The sequence below is a fragment of the Pygocentrus nattereri genome, chromosome 18 (assembly GCF_015220715.1).
Source record: "Pygocentrus nattereri isolate fPygNat1 chromosome 18, fPygNat1.pri, whole genome shotgun sequence".
Lineage (NCBI taxonomy): Eukaryota > Metazoa > Chordata > Actinopteri > Characiformes > Serrasalmidae > Pygocentrus > Pygocentrus nattereri.
This window is the reverse complement of record NC_051228.1, coordinates 25,020,605-25,047,755: the sequence shown is the minus strand read 5'-3', so window position 1 is coordinate 25,047,755 and position 27,151 is coordinate 25,020,605. Positions and strand designations below refer to the sequence as shown.

Below are 27,151 nucleotides of genomic sequence, written 5' to 3'. Positions count from 1 at the left end.
AGATGTGACCTGTGCTACAGCGTGTGTAACTGACTGCCTCCTTTATTGCGCCGTGTATAAGGCGTTAGTTAAAGCGTAGGCCTTTGCTAGGTCTGCCGGGGGGGGGGGGGGGGGGGGGGGTTGGTAGTAGCGTGCATTAAGACGTGCAGTTCTGTTTTGCATCCATCTTATTTATATACATCCTGAAGGATTTGCTGTATTGTGTGTGTGTGTGTGGTTTTGTCCTCATTGATTTTATTTGGTTATTTTGAGTGATGCGGTCAAACGTCATTGTATGCGTGTACTGGTCAGGCTGGCTGCTTGTTGATGCATTTGTTCTTAGAGATGGTCATTGCGCTATGCAACAGTGCAGCCCTGTGCCTGAGGATGGGTGTGGAGTGTGATTTCAGGTGCTTTCAGTTGCAGGTTTTAGCAAAGGGTGGTCCCATTCAGGTCCTAGGGGGGCACAGGCCGTTAGGGGTTTGTGTTTACCCCTCTAACACACCTAGTTCAGCTCATGATGGGCCTTTTGGGAGTGAGCTGCTAAGCTGAATCAGGTGTGCTGAATAAGGGAGGATGCTAACATCACTACGCAGTATATGCATCGCATTTCATTTTTCTAATGTTTGTTACACTGGAACAGACAAAGCATCACTTTTAAAAATGCTATCAAAAACAGAGTTTGAGAGCCAATGAATGAAACTCATGGCATTGAAAAAATCCAGTTCAGTAGACTTGATTATGCTACCTTTTTTAATGCAGTTGGTGATTAAGTGATTCTTTCATAATTCCATAAGTGTCCATATTGCCCCTTATTCTTCCTCTAGTATATTGCTCAGAAAAGCATGTCTTTATGATGATTAGTATTGTCATATTTGCCACCCCTACCTAGAGCCCCATGCCTCTTAACTAGAACTGTGAATCTGCCTTTGAAAATGCATTACTGATGGTGAGCAACTTGCTTTTGTGCTGATCCATATTAGAATTGTTCATATTTAACACGAGAGTGCGTTATGCAAGTTAGTTGCAGCACAGCTGACCTAATTTGTACACAAATGTTTTGGTTCATCCCTGTTCTGCTGCTATACTGTTCAGTAGGTTCTTAAAGCCATTAAACTGTTTGATATTGTGGTATCATAATAGAAGGTTGAGTCAAACTGCTTTTGTGTGCTTTGAGTGGTGTTCTCTCCCAGGAGTTGCACTGCTCCCAACATCTGGTTCCAGTTATCGGCTAATTATCAAACACTTGCTATGTTGCAGCAAGTGTGTTTGGAATAAGGAAGGTACTGAGATGTGTACTGGTGATGTCTCAGTACTGGGAATACTTTGTTTCACTATAAAGAGGATGTCAGGAGACCTTGGGTGCTGTATTTCTTGTGTATGTTTGGCTACGTATAGGCAATGTTTCCGCTGCTGTTTTCTGGGGGAAAGCTTTAAAGGGCCCATATCCTATGTTGTCCTTGCATTTTTATATTACGTCCGTGTGAGACATTTGTGATCTATGTACAAAAGACTGATGTATGTAAATTACCTCTTTTTATTGGCTCAGTGTTGTGGTTTAAACAGTAAATTTGAAACTTTTCATACTACATCAAACTTGTAAGCCCTTATAATTTACACTCTGTGGTGAACTCCCTCCCTATGGATCATGACTAAGAACCTGCAATTGTACAACATTCCTGTGGGCATTTGCTTTTTAATCTTAATTATTTTAACATGAATCTACTACTAAAGAAATGCAACAGAAAGCTTTGATATGATTTTAGAATGTCTGCAAGACTTCCTTAAATGCACTCATTTTCAAACACTGTACACACCCCTCATTCCCAAAGTAAATCCTACACACTCTAGTTTTACAGTAGACAATCTGTACCTTCTGTCTGTCTTTTGGAAGGGGTGCATGAGAGGGTTGGCTTTGATTGGCAGTGGCAGCGGCAGCTCTCTACCGGAGTGTGATCTTGCGTTGCCCTCTGCACAGCCTGATTGGCCTGAACAGCACATCACATGTCATAAGGAGTGCTTCTGAAGTGGGCGCTCGCGCAGGGACTGCATTGTTCCGAAAGAGCGGACGCAGGGTCACGAGTGCAGATGAATGCAGGCCATGTTGTCTGGCCAGCTGTGGACTTCTGTTTTGTTTTGTTTTTTTTGTTTTGTTTTTTTGTTTTTGTTTTTTTTTTTAATACTCTGAATAATTTGGGTTGGGACTGCACATTCTAAATGAAACTCAATCATGTTTTTTTTTGGCCTCTTCGTTCTGGATTTGTCTTGGTTTTTATTTTCACTTGTCATGTTTTCATACTTTAGACTTTTTCTTGAACATGTGTTCAATCCCAGATAACTTGACCTTGCGGGTGGCGTGTGACAACTAGTGGTGACAGTCTTATCCTAGAATTTGCTTTTGACCTGACATAAGTAAATGTCACAAATGTTAGTAGAGGTGTAATGGTCTGTAGATAATTAGGAGAATCGGTGAGTCAGTCTGAGTGACTGAAACATGACCCTGTTAATATGCTTGTCACCTGAGCAACGCCCTCTTCCTGTCTTATCCAAGTGCACTATTGGCTCCCTTTAATCAGGGGTCTTGATGGATCTTCTCAGGAATACACCTTGGGTGCTGCTAAGCTCCAGGGCATTTTTCAATTAGTGCTGCTTGCTGTTAAGTCCGCAATCAAATATTGTCTCATTCTGTGATGATATGAAAAGACTTGGTTGATTCCAAAAACTGAATAGAAGGCTTAATTTATTATGTCACCATTTTATTTATCTTTTTATAAAATTGAAGGTACTTCAAGGATGTGGAAATAAACATGACTTAAGTAATTATTTCATATTTAATTGTTTCATGCTGATTCTGCTCCGTTTGGCAACCCTTGTCTGAATCTAAACAGCAGTAAGTTGTGGTTGAACTCCGACTGTTCGGCTGTAGCGGCCCATGCTTCTAAATAATTTTCTTACAGCTCTGAGTGGTTAGCTAGCCGGAAAGTTATTACTTATTCTCAGTAACAAATGCACCTGAGAGTGTGCTACCTTGTTAGGAGTCCAGGGAAGCAGAAAGCTTATTTGAACTTCACCTGTTAACTTGCTGTAGCCAAAAATTGCAAGATTCTCACAAGCTATGCTGAATCTTAAGGAGTCTGCATTGAGTCTGGTGCAGGGCTTGTGACTGTGTCCTGTTGGTGAGAATTTACTATGTGACTTGAAAGCTCCTTCCACAAAGTGCCACGGCTCATAAGAGTGGTAAACATATCAGTTATTTGACTGGCTGTTCAGTTTTCAAATATTTTACTATTGAATTTATTAAATATTATTGAAAATCTGTTGCAGCCCTGGTTGCCATACTCTTGGAGATCCAAACTGACTCAATATGAACACTTGGTTCAGGGTTGTGGGTTCTAAGATCACGGCTGCAGTTAACAATTATTCCTGTAAATTGATTGCACATCTTTTTTAATGTATGCAATGTGTGTATGCTTTGGCTTTCATTACTTCTCCATTACCTACTGATATGAAAAATTATTACATTTTCTTATTACATTTCCATAGCTTATCAACCACCACCACTCCCCCTTAAGTCTTTTGAATCGGAACGTTGCTAGTGACACTAGTGGCAGTATTTTTAGGTGTGTGAAACAGTGAATGCCGTTCAAGTTGTAAAGTGCAGAATAAAGTTATTTGAACACTGACTTTTATTTAAATGCCTTGTCAGCTTTTTCCACAATTGACATTGTCAGCAACAAATTAACTCAACTAATCGTTGCAGACCTATTTGGCAAAAAGGGTTGTTTCGGTAGGCCTTCAGTAGCAGGGTTGGGTGTCCCTGCTTTAAATCATCTCTTGACCCCTGCTTCCTTAGTTTACTGTGACTGCATAAATGTGGCATGTCACACCAAGTAAACAAAATTTATTGTGCAGGATGTCTGTTACCAGGGGACTAAGTTGTGTACAGTTTTGGAATTTTAAAACATTAGACCCTTTAGAAGAGGAATGCTACACATGCAACTACACTGCTCAAAAAAATAAAGGGAACACTAACACATCCTAGATCTGAATGAATGAAATACACTCATTGAATACTGTACAATGTTCTGTACAAAGTTCAATGTGCTGACAACAAAATCACAATCAATGGAAATCAAATTTATTAACCAGTGGAGGCCTCGATTTGGAGTCACAGACAACTAAAATGGAAAAACACTCTACAGACTGATCCAACTTTGATGTCCTTAAAACAAGTCAAAATGAGGCTCAGTATTGTGTGTGTGTGTGTGTGTGTGTGTGTGTGTGTGTGTGTGTGTGTGTGGCCTCCACATGCCTTTATGACCTCCCTACAACGCCTGGGCATGCTCCTGGTGAGGTGGCGGATGGTCTCCTGAGGGATCTCCTCCCAGACCTGGACTACAGCATCTGCCAACTCCTGGACAGTCTGTGGTGCAATGTGGCGTTGGTGGATGGAGCGAGACATGATGTCGCAGATGTGCTTAATCGGATTCAGGTCTGGGGAACAGGCGCGCCAGTCCATAGCTGCAATGCCTTCATCTTGAAGGAACTGCTGACACACTCCAGCCACATGAGGTCTAGCATTGTCCTGCATTAGGAGGAACCCAGTGCCAACCGCACCAGCATATGGTCTCACAAGGGGTCTGAGGATCTCCTCTCGGTACCTAATGGCAGTCAGGCTACCTCTGGCGAGCACATGGAGGGCTGTGCGGCCCTCCAAAGAAATACCACCCCACACCATTACTGACCCACTGCCAAACCGGTCATGCTGAAGGATGTTGCAGGCAGCAGATCGCTCTCCACGGCGTCTCCAGACTCTGTCACATGTGCTCAGTGTGAACCTGCTTTCATCTGTAAAGGGCAGAGGGCGCCGGTGGCAAATTTGCCGATCCTGGTGTTCTCTGGCAAATGCCAAGTGTCCTGCACGGTGTTCAGCTGTGAGCACAACCGCCGTCTGTGGATGTCGGGCCCTCATACCATCCTCATGGAGTCAGTTTCTAGCCGTTTGTGCAGACACATGCACATTTGTGGCCTGCTGGAGGTCATTGTGCAGGGCTCTGGCAGTGCTCCTCCTCTTCCTCCTTGCACAAAGGCAGAGGTAGTGGTCCTGCTGCTGGGTTGTTGCCCTCCTCCACATCTCCTGGTGTACTGGCCCGTCTCCTGGTAGCGCCTCCAGCCTATGGACGCTACGCTGACAGACACGGCAAACCTTCTTGCCACAGCTCGCATTGATGTGCCATCCTGGATGAGCTGCACTACCTGAGCCACTTGTGTGGGTTGTAGAGTCTGTCTCATGCTACCACGAGTGTGAAAGCACCACCAACATTCAAAAGTGACCAACATGAGCCAGAAAGGTACTGAAGTGGTCTGTGGTCCCCACCTGCAGAACCACTCCTTTGAGTGTGTCTTGCTAATTGCCAATAATTTCCACCTGTTGTCTGTTCCATTTGCACAACAGCATGTGAAATTGTCAATCAGTGTTGCTTCCTAAGTGGACAGTTTGATTTCACAGAAGTTTGATTTACTTGGAGTTATATTGTGTTGTTTAAGTGTTCCCTTTTATTTTTTTGAGCAGTGTATTTTGCCCCTTCACGGTAAGTAACAGTAATGTCAGTGTATCATCTCTGCTCCTTTCACCCTTGTCATCTCAGGCTCGCGGACGGAATGTGAACCTTCTCAGTTCCAGTGTGGGAATGGCCGCTGCATCCCGTCTGTGTGGCAGTGCGACGGGGATGAGGACTGTTCAGACGGGAGTGACGAGAGCACTTGCGGTGAGTCTTTTTATGAGCAGGAAAAGACAGAGAATGTACTAAGAAAATGTACTAGTCAGTGCCCAGCATGTTTCTGTATTGTTGAAATGCTTGTTTTAAACGTTTAACATAAAAGGTATAAATACACAATGTAATCACTTAACCTCTTATCCTATATACTACATAATAGGCCTTGGTCCATTGATGTTCAACAGTGATGGTAAAAACGTATTCACTGCCAATATGATAGTTTCTTTATTGATTTCATGCAAATCACAGCAAGGCAGCAGTGATCCCGTATGTAAACGTAACTGATTCTTTAAATGTATTGATATCCTACATTAATGGCATTTATTGTACCTAACATCATGCCTGTACAAATTGATGCCTCAATGGTGCAGTGTACATTTTAGGACATCCTCACACCACAACGGCAGGTTTCAAACTGAAAAGCTCAGGAAAAGCGCATATGAATGTTTCAGCTCTTGTTTATCAGGAGAGTTGTGTCGTTTTAGACAGTCAGGTTGTGTCGCGGTTCCATTCTTTCATAGTAAATTAGTTTTGTGGCTAAACTAAAGATTACAATATAAAATGTGCTTCTATCTTTTATTTAATAAAGAATAGGGCTTCTCTTATTGTATCTTTGATTTTCTCCTGTATCTACTTCAGTGTGAAGGACTGTTGGAAAGTTAAATAAGAAAAATGGTGAAGTTAAGGAAAAAGTACAGCCAAATCTGGTTTTACCATTTGCTGTAGTTTTCCCACACAGTTTCCCAAATAAGAGTACTCTGTTACAGCCATGATCACTTATTCAGTTTTTGAAATAGCATGACGCAGAAAACCCAATGGTAACCGGCAATTAGATACACTAACATTTGCTAAAAAAAAATCTTTGTAATTTTTATGTTGATGAAAATGACAGTGAATAAAAGCACTTCTTTGCTTTCGTGCTTTCATGTACCCGTCACTGCTGATGCTTTCAAACTGTTTAAGCGGTAGCAGAACAACATTATTCATGTGACACTAATTCACACAACTTGGACAAGAGATTTGTAATCACTGGTTGTTGAAGAAAAACAAGGAAACGCCCAAAAACATTCATGACTGGTTTGATTCCACTTGGAACAAACATTGAAAGTTCCTGCAAGCACACAGATGCAGTCTATAGCCACTGTTTTTGAAATTACAAATATTTTTAAACCATAGATATTGCCATAGTATAACTCAAAAATGGAGTTCATTGCTTTGGATCATTCACTGCTTTTGAAGATATTGTTTGTGATGCATACTGTAGCCTGTTAAAATATTAGTACCTTTTCACTGTGTTTAAAAAAAAATGAATTTTGTTTCTCAGTCCTGTGTCCTGAATATTTTTAGTTGGTTTTCAACCAAGAATTTTTATTCCCGAGGTTAACTGTCAGTAACCTTCTCATCCTATGCATGGGTGCGTTTTTCCTAGTTTTCTACGACAACGCTGCCAAGGCCCTGGAACAGTGGCCCTGCATTTAATCCTGCTGGTGCAAATGTAAGGCTTGGAATGCAGTTTCTTGAGTCTCATGCTAGTTTAAAGCTTAGATGCAGTTCTCCAGAGGCTCGGCCATGATGTGCGTACGTTGCACAAAACGTTCGACTTTACACCATATTGACAGATTGCACTGCGCTGCGGTTACTTAAGAATTATTGACCAAATTGACCGCTGATTTGTTAAAGCTGTGTCTGCATACTACTGTATGAGGGATCAAGAGAAGATCAACATGACTACATCAGATCCCCTTTTGAATGATCCAACTCCCCCTTGTATCTATGGTAACTGGGTCATAGTCATGTAGGGAAAAGGAAGAGAGAGAGGGAGGAGTTGGCACAGATATGAAACGGCAGCTGTGATTTGTTAGTGTAACTGTTACATTGAAGTCATGGAGATTCCAGCCCAGCTTTCAGCTGTGTTCTTCCTTGCAGTGTCCGCTGTGTGTGCGCTTCCATTTCAAGTACGCTCTCCTCCGCAGTCTGAGTGAACTGAGCGAGTGTAAACTTTGTCCTGTGGGGAGAATGCTAATATACGTTATTAGTTAGGAGCCCTCCTGCCACTTCTTGCCATTCCAGCCGCAGGAGGCTATTGCCCTGGAGTATGCACTTGTACACTGAGTGGACATGAAGTGACTGAAAATAGGGCTGGGCTTGGCTCAGTGTTGAGGGGTACACTTTACTTCCTAACTTGTTTCTGCAGGACACATTGCCTACTGTTTATCTTTGTAATGGGACATATTAAACAATTATCATGACGACATTTCCTGGGTAATTTTTTGACTAATTTTGTTCCGTTTTATACAACTGCTAAAATGAGTTGAACAATTCTACAATTTATGCATTTACAATAGGATTTTGTGTGGGTTTTTTTTTTTTTTTTTTTTTTTTTTTTTTTGTGGACGGGCATTCTGTTGGCCTCCAAAGATAAAGGGTGGGTAAGTGGTTAAAGTATGCATTTAAGGCTTGAATACAAAAACTTATTTTTAACTGCTTTGTTGTGTAGAAGTACTCACAGAGCAGTTCTGTATTAGAGCTGCACAATATTGAGAAGTTTCAATGGTGTGTGGGGGGAAAGAAGGGGGGGGGGGGGGGGGGGGACGACTATGATCAAAACATGTCAGTAGCCACTGTGTGTGGGGTGGGGGTGTATGTATATATTCAACCTACTTCCCAGCACCATTTGTATTGGCCACTTCATTTGAGATTCTTTACTTAAAGTAGAAAAGCATAAAGGTGATGAAGTTGGGCTGCTGTATGTCTGTTTAAATGTGTCATAAAAAAAGAGACGAGAATTCGAAGTTCCAAACAGCCTTCACTTTAAGTCTTTTAGGGCAGTGTAGAGGTCGGTGCTGAGGACACATTCTGGGACATCTGGGGGGGGGTGGTTTTTTTTTTTGGTTTTTTTTTCCTCTCCCCTCCACCCCCCCACTCCCAGAAAAATGGGGGGGGGGGGACTGGCTCGAGGGTAGATTCTCTTGAGACTTATGGTCTCGCCCCTCCGTAACCTACCTTAACTGAATGTTGCTATTGCAGTGAGGAAGACGTGTGCAGAGGCAGACTTTGTGTGCCGCAATGGCCAGTGCATCCCCAAGAGATGGCATTGTGATGGGGAGCCAGACTGTGAAGACGGCTCGGACGAGAGCACGGAGGTGTGCCGTAAGTAAAAGTATTCCTTTTTTTTTTTTTTCTCACTTCTTCAATTCATTTATTCATTTAAAAAAATACCATGTAGTTTCAATATATATTTCTGCTGGTTGTGGGCAATATTTTATTTTTGTGATGAATTATGCCACAATATGCTATTGTTATCAGTGCTTCGAAAACACTGAACCACTACATGTATAATTAAATAAGGACACACGGTGCCATGAAGCAATAAAAGCTGTTAACTATTAACGATGTTAATTTAATTTAAATTGATATTGTATTCTGGAAGAGGAGACTACTGAGCTAACGCTGGGCTGCTCCACTAAAAATTTCCTTTGCAGCTCTACAGAAACATTTCTCAAATGCTGATTCAGCTGAATTTGGCCCCTTTTAACAAGTATTGGGACATCTACACATTACACCTACGGGTGCTTTAGCCTTCCTACTCTAAATCCATTGGGATTAATATGAAGATGAATGGTCACACTGGAACAGAAAGGACCTTCCCAAAGCTGTTGCCACAAAGATAAAAGCATACAATTTGTCCAAAATCTGACGTGTTGCTGAAGCGTTAAGATTTCTCTTCACTGGAACTAAGGGGTCTAGGCCAGCCCCTGAAAACCAACCCCATAGCATTAGCCCTTTTGGGCAATGGGCCCAAAAGCACCTAAATTCAGTAAGAGTTGTCCCAGTACACTTGTCTATATAGTGTATTTATGGCCCTTCATCGGTATCTGCACCAGCACATCAAAAGAGTGGCGCTATTTGCATCAACCCAACTCCAGTATCGATGTATCCCTGGTATCTAAAGAAGGTGCATAGTAACAAGCATCTGATTAGATATTGGCTGTTGTGGTGTTGATGAATGTTAGTGGGCTGGTGCATTTTGTCTGTTCCAGCTCATCTTCATATATCGTTGTTTGCCGTAGAGTTACATTTCAGTGTTGTCCCAGTTGACTTGCTCATGGCCACTGCAGCCATTTTACTCGCTATCCTGTGGTATAGATGCTGTCAAAGCCAGCAGGTTAGTGTATAACAGGGAAACTTCCGTTTTATGCCTTAATTACTGTGTGTGTGTGTGTGTGTGTGTGTGTGTGTGTGTATATGTGTGTATATATATATATATATATATATATATATATATATATATATATATATAAATCTTTTTTTTTTTTTTTTTAATGTATGAGAGAGAGGGGTAAAAAAAAAATCAGGACAAATGTGGCATGTAGGCTGTGTAGAACAGTGCATGTTTTTGCATAGCTCTGTCTCCCTTGAGTCACTCATCTGCTGTCAGTACATTTGATGGCTACCACTTCCAAATGCGTCATGGTGCAGATGTCCCTTCAAATGTGGCAGTTGTGTCATTTATGGAGATGTCTGCAGATCAATCAGTACATCAGGTACAGTTACTTTCAGCTCCTTTCTGGAGCCCCCTGTGCATATCGTCCTTTAGACCCACTCTGCAAGCCACTCGATGCGTGCCTACTTAGAAATGCCAGGAGCCTTTTTTTTTGTAAGGCATGGAGAGTACTAGGATGAGAGGCCCACTGCCCATTGTTGATGCCATAAGCTTAAACTCTCATGAGCATGTTTGCTCATGTGCATCTCTCATACACCAATCAGCAATAACATTCTCTGTTTCTACACTTGTCCTTATCAGCTCTGATTCAAGACAACTTTGTAGTTCTACATACTGCTGTCCATACTTTGTTAGCCCCCTTTTTACCCCATTTGTCAATAGTCAGGAATCCCCAAGGGCCACCACAGGGCATGTGGTATTTGGGTCGTGGACCTGGAGTTTTTAAACACCTCAGGGTCACTGCAGGACTGAAGTCCACCAAGCAAAAATGTCTAGCCAGCAGTGTTCTGTGATGAATGATGAAGAACTGGAGGATATGAGTCACACAATCTATACAGCAACAGCTTAGCCATTGTCTCTGACTTGACATCTACAAGGTGGACCAACAAGGCAGGAGTATCTAATAAAGTGGACAGTGTTTTTAAAAACTCCAGCAGCACTGCTGACTGATCCACTCCTACCAGCGCAACACACTAATGCCACCATCACTTCAGTGTCACTAAAATGCTGAGTGATCCCAAGCTATACTTGCACTGTGGTTGTGTGCAGTTCCTGACAATTGAAGTACAGGGTCGAAAGACGGCTAACCAAGTATGTTGAGCAATATGTAGAACTACAAAGTGCTCCTGTATGGTAAGCAGACCTGTGGACAATGAGGCAAGAAACAATGTGGTTTTAATGTTATAGCTGATACACGGCTAATCTTAAGATTAGTATGAAAGTATGAAACTTTGCCTGTTTAATGTTCTAGACAAATGTTGCTTAGCTAGACTGAAGAGAGGCCTTGCACTATGGAAACAAATTTTGTAGTTTAAGAATTGCTGTAACATTTGTCATTTATTGAAATGAAAGATGAACAAGACTTTACACTTGCTTTTATTAAACCAATTCAGTAGAACAGTAAAGAAAAGGGAGAGATTTTTGTAATTACAGCGGTCATAGTTATTGTAGCCACGCTACCAGGGACGCAGGAACTAGGGGTGCTGTGTGCTGCAACACCTTGGTTTCAGGATTCCCACTGTTTATAATATTCATAAAGCATGCTTTACTACACTTTAGAACTTAAGTTAAGATCCATGTGGTCATTTTCAAAATCTTAAGTATTCATGCAATGTTCATGTAAACGCCCTATCTTCATTACAGTGAACTGTACAGCTGGCTGCTTGTATTTGTGTCGCACAGATTGAGGTGCAAAGGTAGAAAGTTTACATGGTTGTGGGCTAGTTCTGAGCTCCAAGCCTGGGTTTGGTGTGGGGTGTGGGTTTTTTTTTTTTTTTTTTTTTTTTTTTTTTTTTCCTGCTTAAGATTTCAGCACCCTTAACTTAACGCCTTCCTGTGTCCCTCTCCACTACTACAGGCTTCTGAGTTATGTCTTTGGCACATTAAAGCACTTACTTTTGCTACTCTAGTGCGTCACAGTGTCAAACCACATTACCAAGTCATTGAGATTACTTAACACCTCATTGTGGCTTGAGGCGAGGCAGTGCTAAAGGTTAAGTTTCTATTACTTGGCCTCATAGTTCTGTTACAATACTAAAGAAGCAAATTTCACACTAAAAATTCCTTGACTGCTTTAGTACATTTAAGATCAGGATCAAAATACTTTTGATCCCAGTGGGAAACTGCAGTTATTACAGTTGCAACCATTTTATGTAAAGAATAAAGACAGTGAAGTGGCTGTGATATGAAACATACTGTATAAAGCAGTTCAATTATTGCACCTGAGTTATTGCACATAATAATAATAATTATTATTGTTATTGTTGTTATTATTATTATTATTATTATTATTATTATTATTTATTTATTTTTATTTTTTATTTATTGTACATATGAACTGTATAATTTGGTATTGAGTTTTGCACAGATGAGCCATATCACACGTTGAGGGAGGATTTAGTTTGATGGCCACAGGTAAGGATGACTTTCTGTGGTACATTTTGGTAGAATATAAGGGAGTATAAATTTTGGGGTATGATCAACATACATTAAGCTAGCTTTTAAGAACTTCAGCATGAATGCTACTAGATGTTCTGTAAAATTTACTCTTTGAGTTCGTGTCATGGTCCGTTTGCGTTAGACTGAGGGGACGTGTTTCACACAGCCTGACAATGTCAGTGGAGTATTTTTATATGCTGTATGTGCAGCTCCGTGTGGCAGGCCTCCATATCAGTTCTTGTTTGACCAGCTGTTGGAAAGTTACTCAATAATAAGTGACACTGTACCTTGTGCACCTGCTTGCTCATGTGCCTCTGTTCCACTTTGATATGTGTTGAAAAATGGACTTGAATTTAGACAATGCAGCTACTGAATTGTGGTCAGAAACAGTGATTTACATTGCTGCAGAAGTAGTTTATTGGGTATGCTGTAGAACGTTTGCTTTAGGCTGAGCACGGATTCTTCTTGAACTGATGGGCATTGCGCTTTGTGTTCTTGTTGAAGTGTTCATTCAGCTTTTATAACTTGTTCTTTGTTCTGGCTTTTTCTAGAAAAATGGCAATTCATTAAATTTGAGATTTTATTTGTTAGTGATTTACATTTTTCAGTAATTGAATGGAGTTCTCAAACTTTATTTTTTGTTTTAAACCTAAGGTATTTTAAAGAAAGAAAGAAATAAAATCTTGTCTTAACATCCTGTTTTTTTTTTCTTCAGACACCCGAACTTGTCGTATGAATGAGTTCAGCTGTGGTGTGGGTTCCACACAGTGTATTCCTGTCTTCTGGAAGTGCGATGGCGAGAAGGACTGTGACAATGGAGAGGACGAAATCAACTGTGGTGAGTCAGAGCCTGACTTTGCATGACACTTGCGATGAATGAACTTCCCATAATTGTTTCGAGGACATTTCTGCTTGCACTGGTAGCCTCAGGGTGTTTGTCATGTGATGCCAATGAGTCACCCAAGGCCAAGGATCCTAGAAGCAGATTGTGAACGTTCCACAGCTTTTAGGAAGTTTCTTCATTCTGTATATGGGTCAAATCTTTCTGTGAAAGTGGGATAATGCATGCCACTTATGTAGCCTGGGAATCTCCAGTAGTATCCAGTTGCAGCCCTGCTGGCTGACTATATCGGATGTATGACCTCTGCATAGTCAATGCATAAAGTGCCTCTTTTAAAATATAGGAGCTCCATCTCTGTTAATGGTCACCAAAGGAAATTATCCAGCTTCATGTAATTTTATTAAAACAACTTTCAGCAAAAGCTAATATTAGGTTACCAGCAAGCTTGCCTGGCTACAAGATCAGCTAATTTCTGTCGAAGCTAAGGCTTTGCCTGGGCTTGGCCTTGGTCTGTGGAGAGTCTCACCCTTGTTTCCCTGCTTTCCATTTAGGTAATATCACCTGTGCTCCTTTGGAATTCACATGCTCCAGTGGTCGCTGCATATCGCGGAACTTTGTGTGCAACAGTGAAGATGACTGTGGTGATGGCAGTGACGAACAGGACTGTGCTCCCTCTTCCTGTGGCCCAACTGAGTTCCAGTGTGGCAATGCCACATGTATTCCTGGAGGCTGGGTGTGCGATGACGATGTGGACTGCCAGGACCAATCGGATGAGTCACCGCAGCGCTGTGGGCGGAACCCCACACCACCTGCTAAGTGTTCATCCAGCGAGATCCAGTGCGCATCTGGAGAGTGTATTCATCGCAAGTGGCGATGTGACGGAGATGCTGACTGCAAAGATGGCAGCGACGAGAAGAACTGCCGTGAGTGGCTTGTGTGTGGAATGCACATGTATGGTGAAATGTTTATAGGCAAATAATAAGCACTAACAACTTGACCCTTATAGTGGCCAATCCCAAGTATTGATAAATTGACATGTTAAAGCTAGTTCACTTTATAGGTAAATTTGAGTGAGAATAATTAAAACTCTAGAGGATCTAGCTGCTTCATGTTCTTATGGCTATATAGCCACTGCAATGAGGCCTTGTTCATACTTAGTACAGACCACTCAAGACCAATACTAAGTTGTTGTGGTTAAATCACCTTCAGTGCATCTTAATGCCTGGTGTGAATGGGGGCCCAAGTGTAAATGAGAAATAAATAAATGAATAATCTCTTTCAGTCTAAACTTTGCAGTCCTAATCCTGGGTCATGTGTACATAAGCAGTATCCTTATCAATCATCAGACAGATGTGAGGTTTCCCACCTACATAGTTGAGTCATAAAGCATAGCTAGCAAGGATATTGCGCTAGCAGTCTATGTGTCTGTCTGTGTGTGGTCTGTATATCGTTGGTTCATTCGTTCAACTGGCCATGTTAGCATTCTCTGAATGCACATCCAACAGTAAAGTGACTAAAAACCTCTAACTCAGCGTCTTTAAGAAAGTAATCTTTAAGAAACTGGCAAATAAAAGCTGGGCCTGTATGTGTAGAGGTATGTGCATATGAGCTTCTACTACAAGGCAAAACTACAAATTGGCCTTTTTAGTAGCAGTTTGACTAGATGCCAAGATAGTGGCTTGATTGTGGCTCGCCGTGTGTGTGGGGCCTGCTGTTAGAGGTCAGCTCTCCTCTGTGTTTGGCCTGTAAGGTCATTCTTAGGTCTTTATTTTTCCATTCCCTCTCCAGCTGCTCGCGCCTGCCGGCCTGACCAGTTCAAGTGTGACGACGGCAGCTGTATCCATGGCAGCCGGCAGTGCAACGGCATCCGAGACTGCGCCGACGGCACAGATGAAGTCAACTGCAAAAACTGTGAGCCTACTGAACCACAAATCATCTCCTCTTTAAATGCTCTTCCTGAAGCTTTTTATAGCAGTTAGTATGGCAGGAAATTTTGAATTGAATGAGGCCAAATCTCTGTGAAATCTGTCTTGGTGGGGGAACTGGGTCAAACCTAGAATCAACACTTCACCCAGGTTATTTCAGACCCTCACTAATGAGAATTTTTCAAATGCCTAAAAGCTTTCAGTAGGCTCGGCATAATCATATGATCATTCTTTATGTATGATGTCATGGAATTTTTCATTTTCTCTTTTCAATTTGTGCAGTGACTCAGTGTAACGGCCCTGATAAGTTCAAGTGTCGGAGTGGAGAGTGTATCGAAATGAGCAAAGTGTGCAACAAGGCCCGGGATTGTCCTGACTGGAGCGATGAACCCATCAAAGAATGCAGTGAGTGTTACTGGGTTACTGCTTTGCAGGACTGTGATAACGGAGAAATGAGGGGAACTCTGAGCAAGCATAAAGCTAATCCTAGATAAGCATTCTGAGGCATTGCATACTAGTGATAAACTAATTATGAATTTTTATGAAGGCTTCAGATTTCTTTACAGCCAAATTGCCCATTGGCCGATTTTCTTTTTTTTTTTTTTTTTTTAAATGAGAACATGAGTGAAACACTAGCACATTTCCAGAACTTTCTATTAGGCAAAGTCACACTGTAAATAACTTTCATTTGCTCTTGAAAGGGCCAGTCTAGCATTTAGAAAAATCATTTTTCAGCATATTTAAACGACATCAGTGAAATAAAGTGCAGTATTGAGAGAGACAACTGGATATTTAGGACGGTGAGTCGTGTTTTAATTATGCTTTGTCATTTTGGTGCAGAGGTAGCATCACACATGCAGTACAAATGCACTTATTTGCCTCAAGTTATTAATGTAATCATTGCAACACATCGGCGAAAAACAGAATTTAAAAAATTAGGAGATTGCCAACAGCACGTTTTATGCAAAAATCTGCAGGTTGCTGTCTTGGTCGTTTTCTGTCGTGCAGCCCTATTTTGTGCTGATTTTAAAATTTAATGAATACAATGATTTTCACCTTCCCCCGGAAAATGTTTTCTTGTTGGGGGTGGCAACGTTAATGTGGTGATTGACTAGCATCAGATGTTCCCAGTTTGACCATTACATTCAGGGCTTATTTTTTTATCCACTGAGATAGCTATAAACATTATGTGCTGCCTCTCAAATAGAAAAAAATCTTAAAGGGTCAAATAAGACAAATGAATGCTTTAAAAATAATCAGAATTGATTGTAATTGTCTGACAGCCCTAATTATAATTATTCTTGTGTTCAGTCACTGACAAGCTGATTCCCTCTTTCTGAGGACTGCATTTTTTTACTATCTTGATGACTGTCGTTTTAGGACATGGCTGTTTTGATTCTGGCCCTGGAGGGCTGGCGTCCAGCTCAATGTGCCTGTTTGCCTGCTCGGAGGAGACAGTGTTAAAATTCTCTGTTAATTGCCAGGTTTGGAAAGTGTTTGAGTGAGAATCTCAACCTGTGCTGGACACTGGCTCTCCAGGAACAGACCCTACTTTAAGAATTAATCTGTTGCATTAGTCATCCTGACATCGTGGCTGCACGAGTGAGCTGTGAAAATATATTGACTTGCCGTATGACTCATTTTTGTTGACCAGTTCAAGGACATACTAGCGTTCCTCCAGTTGGCCTGTTTCTCTCATCACCCACACCTCTAGAATATCGATCTGTGTGTGTTTCCTGTTCTGTGGCTTGGTCCACCTCCTGCCAGGTGCTAGTATTGATATTCTGCTCACGTGAGACACCTGTCTGCTTTTCATTTCAGATTTGAATGAGTGCCTGCTCAATAACGGCGGCTGCTCGCATCTCTGTCGCGACATGGTGATTGGCTACGAGTGCGGCTGCACCCCAGGGCTCCAGCTTATTGATCGGAAAACCTGTGGAGGTGTGTGCTAGGCCATAGAAGTTATTCGGACTAATGATTGAGAGAACAGATTTAGCTGTGATTATTTTTTTCCCAGTGGAGCTGAAAATGGGTTTGGAGGAGTTTTTGTGTCTCATAGTTATGCTACAGTACTTTTTCTCATTTAAAAACTTTGCACTGGTTTCTCTTGCATGAAATAAAGTTCCTGTGTGACTTTTAAACCTAAGATTTTCTATTAAAAGGCCGTTAATGCCATTGCTGTACTTTTGATATCTCCCCTGCAGATATCAATGAGTGTTTAAACCCTGGCATCTGCAGTCAGATTTGTATCAATCTCAAAGGAGGCTACAAGTGCGAGTGTCACAGCGGCTATCAGATGGATCCCACCACAGGAGTATGTAAGGCAGTAGGTAGGTGTGAATGTAACAGAGTTGAGTCATTGTTAAACTGAATTCTCAAGGTCGCTCTGAATAGTGTGTGGGAGTTCCCTTGGCTTGGCATGCCTGAAGGCCTTGGATTTGAGCCAGTGTATCAGCAGTGCTTATTCATTTGCTGTAGTCAGTTGTGTAAAGCAGGGTTGTCCAATTTCAGTCCTGGAGGGATTGAGTCATGAGGTCCTATGAAGTTTAATGATTTTCCTACTATTTTACTAAACCTAGTAACTAATTGCTTATCTGTGCTTGTGCATGTCTTGAGCAACAATATTACTAAATTGGGACTGAATGGGACTCCTAACAACCATTTAAATACCCGGTAGACCACCTAAACTGTCCCCATCAGATAAACAGCACTTGACGAAATAGTTCGGCTGTCAAATTAACATGTTGGGGTTTTTTTTTTTTTTTTTTTTTTTTTTTTTTTGGCTGGCATCTGCTTCTCTAGTTTAGTGGGAGATGCTAGGCCAACATTGCTAATAAATGCCTATCAAAGCTATAGTTTTTGTTTAAAGTAAAACAGAGAGGACATGGAAATGCTGCTGGTGTTCTACGAAAAATAAATTGACCACACTAGAGTCCAGACCATATCATTTGAATGTGTTTGGGATTATTTTGAGAATCATGAGAAGCAGAAAATGCACCCAACTTCTAAGACTGAACTTCAGAGGTGTGGAAAAAATTCCCTCTGCAGATTTCTTTGAAAACTCAAAGGCAAGTCTCCTGAAATAAATAGGTGAAATAAAGGCAAGTGGACACCCTGAATAATAAAAATTGATGTTATGTACATTGTTAAGCCATAGGAGCTTATGCGATCATGCCAAACCTTCCATCATTGCTCTCCCGGTCACTTGTACTCTAGGTAAAGAACCATGTCTGATCTTTACTAACCGGAGGGACATTAGGAAGTTGGGGCTCGAGCGCCGTGAGTACACACAGATAGTGGAACAGTTACGCAACACGGTGGCCCTGGATGCAGACTTCACCCAGCAGAGAATCTTCTGGGCAGATTTGGGACAGAAAGCCATCTTCAGGTAAAATGTGGCTTTCTGACATGCTTTAACCTGTCAACTGTTTTAGGGTAATATATAAATTAGTCTCACAGGCTGTGATTGTGTTTGAGGTGAGTTTTGACAGATTGAAATGAAAGGTTAACGATATGGCAAAAATATAACCTTGATATTGCGAATGTCTTCAAATACGCCAAATCCAATTTACAGCACTAATTACCGAATTGTAATGAATCATGGAGTTGATCTGTGTCTTGGATTTGCTTATTGATTTGGTTTCCACAGCACAGTCCTGGACAAACGTGATGATATAGGCACCTACACTAAAGTGATTGATAATGTTCAAATGCCTGTGGGGATAGCAGTGGACTGGATCTACAAGAACATCTACTGGTCAGACTTGGGCAGTAAGACGATAGCAGTGGCCAATTTCAACGGCACAAAGCGGAAAGTGCTGTTTGCCGGTGACTTGAAAGAGCCAGCTTCCATAGCAGTTGATCCTCTCTCTGGGTATTTTCTACATTCTGTTTTTTGAATTTGGAATCAAATTGGAGTGTGTGTGTGTGTGTGTGTGTGTGTGTGTGTGTGTGTGTGTGTGTGTGTGTGTACAGGGTGGGCCATTTATATGGATACACCCAAATAAAATGGGAATGGCTGGTGATATTAACTTCCTGTTTGTGGCACATTAGTATATGGGAGGGGGGGGAAAACTTTTCAAGATGGGTGGTGGCCATTTTGAAGTCGGCCACTTTGGATCCAACTTTAGTTTTTTCAATGGGAAAAGGGTCGAGTGACGCATCAAACTTATTGAGAATTTCACAAGAAAAACAATGGTGTGCTACCACAGGCTTCGGATCGGGAGACTTTGGGGGCCATGCAACTGGCACACGACAACCAATCCACTTTCCGGGAAACTGTTCATCTAGGAATGCTCGGACCTGACGCCCATAATGTGGTGGTGCACAATCTTGCTGGAAAAACTCGGGGAACGTGCCAGCTGCCAAAGTGGATTGGTCGTCATGGGCCAGTTGAATGGCCCCCAAGGTCTCATCTGAAGGCAGTTGTCTATGCTGTGAAGATACGAGATGTGCAGCACCTGAAACTACGGATACTGGAAGCCTGTGCTAGCATTTCTTCTGCGGTGTTGCTACCTCTTCTCCCAATCCAACACCATGGGCAGCACTCAACACATTTTTATAAGTGGTCAGAAACTTGTAAATAACTCATGAAAGAATAAAGTTACATTAAAACCAAGCACAACATTGGGTTTTTTTTTTTTGTTTTTTTTTGTTTTTTAAATAAACACAGACATGAGAAGCTGACCTGACAGACTTTCTTGCCTCTGTAGGTTCCTTTACTGGTCTGACTGGGGAGAGCCTGCCAAGATTGAGAAGTCTGGCATGAATGGGATAGACAGGCAGGTCCTGGTTGAGACAGACATTCAGTGGCCGAATGGAATCACCCTTGGTGAGTTACCAGTAGAACGCCGCCTTTGGTATTTGGAGTGGAAATGTTGACATTTGCCGTCTTTTGACAGACCTGATCAAAAGCAGACTCTACTGGGTGGACTCCAAGCTGCACACGCTTTGCAGTGTCGACTTCAATGGAGATAACCGACGAAAAGTGCTGCAGTCCCAGGATTACCTGGCCCACCCATTTGCCCTCACTGTTTTTGAGGTAAAATATGCTGCTATATATTTCAGCATGTTCTGTAATACAGTTGGAGCAGACCTTTACTGCTATGTCACATGGCAGTGCCTTGAATATCCTAGATTATATTTTTCTTTCAGCCTTTTACAGTAGTCAGGGCATCCCTCATCTGTTTCTCACAAGTTTAAAAGGTCACAGTGGTGTTTGTGGTTTCTCCTTCTTCTCCTTCTCCTCCTCCTCCTTCTCCTAACTGTGTTAAGTCTTTCATTATTAGTTCTATAAAACGCAATTCACCCTTCGGACTTGAGTCACAAATTTAGTGGAAAAATTACAAGTCTTAGCAATGTGCCCCAGGTTATAACTCAAGCAGATGAACTGTGTAAAAGGGTGTCTAAGAGCCTCAGTTGTCCAAACACAGCTGAGATTTTAGTGAGTAGTATCTTTTTAACATCCACCTTCTGTTTGTCTTTGACAGGATCGAGTGTTCTGGACAGATGGTGAGAGCGAGGCTATCTATGGGGCAAACAAGTTCACAGGATCAGATGTGACTATGCTGGCCAACAACCTGAATGAACCACAGGACATTATTGTCTACCATGAGCTCATCCAGCTGTCAGGTATGTGCAGTAGCACTGTGGACACTGTTTCATTATTAAGTCAGGAGAGTTGCATGCCGTGAGAAATCTAGTGCCCCTTCTGTCTAAAGCTGCAGATACAAGCTATTGTAACTGAATGTTCAGAATACTGGCATTACAAATATAGCTAAAGAATAACCATGTACTATATTTAAATGTGTTCTCCCCATGTCTGTGTGGGTTTCCTCCGGGTACTCCGGTCAATTGGACATGTTACATTGCCCCTAGGTGTGAGTGTGTGAGTGACTGTCTGTGTCTGTCTGTCTGCCCTGCGATGGACTGGCGACCTGTCCAGGGTGTATCCTGCCTTCCGCCCGATGACTGCTGGGATAGGGTCCAGCATCCCCCCTGCGACCCTGACGGAGAAGCGGCTTAGAAAACGGATGGATATATTTAAATGTATTGGTTGAAGTGTCAAGAATGGGCTGTTATTTTGGACACATCTGGAACTATGGTCAAAATGCTCACTCTGCACAGTAAATAAATATTGTTCAGAGAGCTTGCTTGCATATTTCAGCCTTGTGTGATGTTGGTATTATAGGTCATTATCACAGTAATGGTTTAATAAGTGGTGCATTGTGCAGGCAGAATAGAGTTGAGCTGAAGCAGTGGCTGAAGGCTGTTTGTGCCTCTCTGCAGGGACTAACTGGTGCAATGAGAAGATACTCAATGGTGGCTGCTCATACATGTGCCTGCCAGCACCTCAGATCAACAAGCACTCCCCAAAGTACACGTGTGTGTGTCCAGAAGGTCAGGAGCTTTCCTCAGACGGCCTGCGGTGTAGACCAGGTAAGTATCTGGAAGTTTGACACAATGTGCTTTGTTTATTTTATTTTATTTTTTTTTAATTGGTAGTCATACATATTTGCCTATATTCTCTATGACTTTGTACATTTGTATTTACATTACATCTGAACAGAAAGGTCAGAAGAGCAAAGTTTTTCGTTAAACTCAAATTGTAACCCCACCCATGAGTTTCGAATGACACAAAATTGGTTAAAAATTCCAACATGCTTTAATCAGAATACTCATTTTGCAGTAGCATTCTAACATTTTTATCCTCTTTGTGTGGGGCAGCTTGTACATACAAGCCCAATGTTTCTGTTCTGGCTCTCCGTCATTGTTTTCACCTTTTCTGCCTGTCCATCTGCATGCCCTCCACCCCCAACCACCATCTCTTTTAAGCTGTCTTGCTCTCAATGCTTCTTTCACACAGAGAGCATGCCATGTTGAGTAATATACAGATGGTACTTCCCATTGAAAAGCAAAAGCACGAGCACAACACTAAAGGGAGCTCGGAACTTTGGGGGGGGGGGGCGTTTTTGGGACTGTCTGCGCCGTTTGAATACTGTTATGGCTCTTAAACAAAAGGGTTTTCTTTACTATGCCACACATTGATGGCAATGGGGAGGCAGCAGGAGAGCACTCTAATTACCTCCATGAAGAATGCAAGAGCAGTAAAGGGTTCTCTAAGACATGGATGCCTTCTGTAGATGAAGATAAAGAACCCAAACTCCATTATGTCTGAATGGTCCAGGGCCTTTTGTTCACAGCCATGATCAGACTAAAACTGAAATTACTTGCATGTTTTTACTTGTGTTTTGGGTTGCCCCCCCCCCCCCTTTTTTTTGGTAAAGAACGCTTATTCCATGGGCATATTTAAACCCAAGCAAGCAGTGGCATAGAAGAAAGTAGAAATACCAAAGTTATGAATAACCTTCAGATTACTGTGTTTGGTAAAGATGAGGTGCAAATGTCTATATGCTTGAGGTGTGAGCAGTGGTTATCAGGTAAGTTAAGTTCAAACTACAGTGAATATCTCCAGATAAATAAGTGTTTTTATTGACTGGCCACTTGTTTTCTTTATTAATCAGATTTCCTTCCAGCTGTTGAAGTAAACTTATATTAAAAAAAAAAAAAGTTGGTAAATTGGGCTCTGTCTCCATGGCCTGGTGCGAGAGACTAAAACTTCTCTTTTAAAAAAATAAATAAATAAAATGAAGTAGTTTCCAGAAAGCCTTTAATGTTGAGAAACGTCTTGTTGTTAATGTTAAATTGCATTTTCTGTTTTGCTCCTACAGTACTATATTTTACGTTGTATGAGCAAACAGACAGAACACCCCTTGTTTGTGTAATACCACATCACTTTTTTTTTTGTAGCTTCATCCAGGCTCAAGAATAGTAGCATATGAGCAGTCATATGCATTTATTCTATTCATATAATTTATTCAGCAGTTTTTTTCCTTTGTAACTTCCCAAAAAAGCATTCCTCACTTTTTATGCAATTTGTTTGATTTCATTAAAATTTTGCCATTTTCATTTGATATATACATACAAATACATGGATGGAAACTTGGCTGTTTTGTGTGTTTTTTTTTTTTTTTTTTTTTTTTTTTTTTAAATCCCATCCACATGAGCCATTGTTCTGACTGCAGCCATTTCATATCTCATTAAAGACTTGGCACAGAGTGGCATAGAAACTAGCTCAAATTTTGACATTACTGCTTGATCTCCAAAAGGAGTACAACTAATCAGAACAAGGCCATCAGAATGTTAGCTGTTCAGACTTGTGGCTGCATTCTAACTGAACATCCTCAGACTGCTTGCTGCTTTCTGTGTGAACCTGTATTGCATCTCATTTGTCCCCTGCCTTTCTATTTGCTACTTTTATTTCTACTAACACACTAGATTTATACATTTAAAACAGGGCTGCCTTTTTTTTCCTCTTCAAAGTATGTAGCAGTGCAGATAGTTTTGGCCATAGTGTTATCACTGTGCTCTCTTGTAACAGTGGCTCCTACAGACACCCCACAAGATGAAGGGCGGGTGCTCATACACACCACACATCCTCAAGGTAATGCAGTCTCCCTCTGCAAGCCTCTAGACTGCATGTGCATGGAAACCATGCCTCATAGCTGGCTTCATAGTCTGTAGTGTAGGCATTTGCTTTTCAACAAACTGTAGACTAGTCAGTCCAGCTGCCATTTAAGAAGCTACTGTATGTTCGTTGACCTTGCTATGACATAGAAGTTTGAGAGTTGTAGTGTCAGTAAGTACCTGTGGTGTGTAGGTTCTAATGTTGCATCACTTTAGCTAGAAATGGCCTAACTCGCCTTATTGCTACCATCTGTTTAATGTCCTGATTAATGAAGGGACAGTAGTGGTCACTTTGCAGAAAATAGACCTGTTGGAGATCTAGAGCAACTGGACTATAACCTAGTTCATCAGGTGCAGTGTTCACTCGGGCTGTGAAGAAACATTGAAGCAACTGCCAGCTAATATACTGTGTAGCTACTTATTTTTAGCATGATGACTTGTCTGACAAATTGGATGATGTGTCTCAAATGAATTATTTTTCCAGTCAAAGCTTCTCCAAAACCCAAGGTTGCCCCACAGACAAAGCCCATTGGTAAGCCTCACCACATTGCTCAATGCCAACTCTAAACACTCCTAACACCACTTATTAGGGCACCATGTGCTTCATCGGACTTTTCAGCCTCAAAAAAAGCTGGTGTTAGTTTTACTACCAAGTGTTGCAATATTTGTGGTTTGGTAAAAGGACAACTGGCTGCCTGTCAGACACTCATGTGCTGCTTTAATTTTTTTTTTTTTTTTTTTCTCATACTGCTCATCCCATCTCTGTGCATTTGATCATCTTTTTAGTGTCCATTTTAGTTTTAATTTTTTTACAATGTCAGTTTACTTTCCTTTACAACTCTAGGTTTTGCTGGACATCCTGCATATGGTTGAGCAAAAGTTTGAGCACCCCTTATGTAATGTTTTTTGTTTATTAACCCCCCCCCCCCCCAGTGAATGGAAGAAAAATGGGAACCCCCCACTTCTCAATGTGTGCATAATATAGTGGTTGAGCTGTAAAGTCATTCAGGGTGTTTACATGTGAAATGTTTCATTGTAGACTTAAACCCGTTTCTTGAGTGGTGGTGATGAGGAGCCAGGGGTTGTGATGTGTACAACGCAAATATAGCCATTTTGCGCGTCTTGTTAGTTATAAGAGGCAATGTTTTGTAAAATGGTAATAAATATGAAATGTTTTCTTTGTCTGGTTTACCTCACAATGCCCTGCACATACCTCTCCATCTTAAATGTACTTTAAAAATGTTTTAGGTGAAAACCTCAACTTCAGACATCAGGCAGCATATTCATAACCATTTCATGTTATAACATTCTGTGAGGAACTTTGAGACAAACTCCTTCAGACATCTGAGCAATTTTGGCTTGGTAAATTTCTCTAAAATGGAGCATTTCACATCAAATCACTGAATATTGTGTCTAACTTTTACATCTTTACCATGTAATTCAGACATTTTGAGAGATTGGTGGAATTCTACCCTAACATATCCACTATGGGGAGTAATATTAAATGTGGCATTTTTCTCTGCAATTCCTATGTATTTGATCAGTTTTAGACATGTTCTGTATAGCAGTGGTTTCCAATCCTAGTCCAAGAGTGTACTCCCTGCCCTGCGTATCTTGGTGCTTCGATTTACAGGATACTAAGAATTGGAGTGAGTGTGCATTAATACAGAAACACAGACGCATAGGATAGAGGGTACTCCAGGACCAGGGTTGGGGGAACCTTTGCTGGATAGTAGGTGTTAATTCATTTTCACATGCAGAAAAATCAACGAAACAAAATTTGATCAAGGGTATCTAAAGTTCTTCATACAACTATAGAATGTCCTTACCTAAGTGAACCCTCACTGTCCTGTATGACCTTTTATTTATTTATTCCAATGAGCTCTTTATTCAGGCTAATACTTTATTTTCCTCCATGTCCTTATAGAAGGAAATATCAGTACCTCCATACATGAGGTGAAATCGGCCAAAGGATCAGCTGCTGCCTGGGCGATTTTGCCTGTGTGTGAGTAGCTTTTCTGTTCTGTCCATTTACATTTATGGCATTTGGCTGACACTCTTATCCAGAGCGACTTACAATTTGATCATTTTACACAGGGAGGCGAAGGTGGTGTTAGGAGTCTTGCCCAAGGACTCTTATTGGTGTAGTGTAGGGTGTTTGCCCAGGTGGGGATTGAACCCCAGTCTACAGTGTAGAAAGCAGAGGTGTTAACCACTACACTAATCAACCCTTTTTCTTTTTTCTTTTTTTTTTTAAAATTCTGGCAGTATACTTAATGTTATTGTGCGTGCGTTGTTCATCCTAAATGTTAATTTTAGATTTCAGAAGTGTTTTGTATGAGCCTCTAAACACAAAGCGGTGTATTTGGATGAGGACTTGCCAGGTTATAGCATATGCCTCAGAGGATGTTCTCCCTGATGCACGTTAAGATGGCTAAATCAAGGTGACGTGTTTCTAAAAAATGGCACACCAAATAAATGAGCTGTTTTCCCAAAATTTCCATGTGATCACACAAAACACTTGCCAGAAAAGATGGTTATTGGGGGGGAGGGACACATTTTAAAGCAATATGAAAAATCACTAAATGTTTTATAACCATGCCTACTGGCCTTCTACAGAGGTCACAATCTCTACAGGGAGGTTTTTTGGTTTTAAGTCTAGGAAAAACTCATTCTGATGTATCCTGAAGGTAGGGTGGAAGGAGCTTTTGAGAAACTGCAACTACTTTGGAATGGATACTATACTTCAGGGCTGATTTGAAGATAAGGTCAATGTTCTCTGGTCCTTTAGTGCTCCTGGCCATGGCTGCAACAGGAGGATATTTAATGTGGCGGAACTGGCAGCTGAAGAACAAAAAGAGCATGAACTTTGACAATCCAGTGTATCTGAAAACTACAGAAGAGGATCTGAACATTGACATCAGCAGACATTCTGCGTCTGTTGGTCACACGTATCCTGCTGTAAGTTAATGCATTTATTTGACCTCAATTTAATTATTCCATTTTGATGCGTACAACACATTCAGAACATTGGGACATGTAAAAGTGGTAAACATCACCTTTCCTTTGAACAACATTAAATCATCTGGTGGCTGAAGACGTCAGTTGATTTCACTTTCAAGAGTAAATATTTTGACCATCTGTCCTTATCCAAGTCTTCAGCTGCACAACCATATATATATATATATATATATATATATATATATATATATATATATATATATATATATATATATATATATATATATATATATATATAACAGACTAAAAGGCAGAATATGATGCTCCAAAATGTGTATATATATTTTAACATTAATGGTGCCCTCAGATGTGGAAACAGTCCACTAATACAGTCCCATACAGTGACACTCTTGCTGATCAAACCACTGATCTAATTTTTTTTAATTTATTTATTTTTTAGTTAAGCACAGAGTTTTGGGTT

The 27,151-nt window shown here is 41.1% G+C and overlaps 1 protein-coding gene across 2 annotated transcripts in view; it reads left to right on the top strand.

Annotated features, from left to right (window-relative positions):
• The window catches only part of vldlr (very low density lipoprotein receptor), a 28,881-nt gene that overhangs the window by 719 nt on the left and 1,011 nt on the right, over positions 1–27,151 (top strand). The window contains exons 2-19 of one of the 2 annotated variants that reach the window (XM_017700235.2): positions 5,628–5,747; positions 8,784–8,906; positions 13,133–13,255; positions 13,810–14,181; positions 15,047–15,169; positions 15,466–15,588; positions 17,005–17,124; positions 17,388–17,513; positions 18,400–18,571; positions 18,833–19,057; positions 19,896–20,014; positions 20,085–20,224; positions 20,673–20,814; positions 21,472–21,621; positions 23,624–23,686; positions 24,194–24,241; positions 25,637–25,714; positions 26,501–26,670. In XM_017700235.2, coding sequence (XP_017555724.1) covers positions 5,628–5,747; positions 8,784–8,906; positions 13,133–13,255; positions 13,810–14,181; positions 15,047–15,169; positions 15,466–15,588; positions 17,005–17,124; positions 17,388–17,513; positions 18,400–18,571; positions 18,833–19,057; positions 19,896–20,014; positions 20,085–20,224; positions 20,673–20,814; positions 21,472–21,621; positions 23,624–23,686; positions 24,194–24,241; positions 25,637–25,714; positions 26,501–26,670 — 2,537 coding nt within the window. The remainder of the gene's footprint in view (positions 1–5,627; positions 5,748–8,783; positions 8,907–13,132; positions 13,256–13,809; positions 14,182–15,046; positions 15,170–15,465; positions 15,589–17,004; positions 17,125–17,387; positions 17,514–18,399; positions 18,572–18,832; positions 19,058–19,895; positions 20,015–20,084; positions 20,225–20,672; positions 20,815–21,471; positions 21,622–23,623; positions 23,687–24,193; positions 24,242–25,636; positions 25,715–26,500; positions 26,671–27,151) is intronic. The other variant, XM_017700236.2, reaches the window with a different exon arrangement.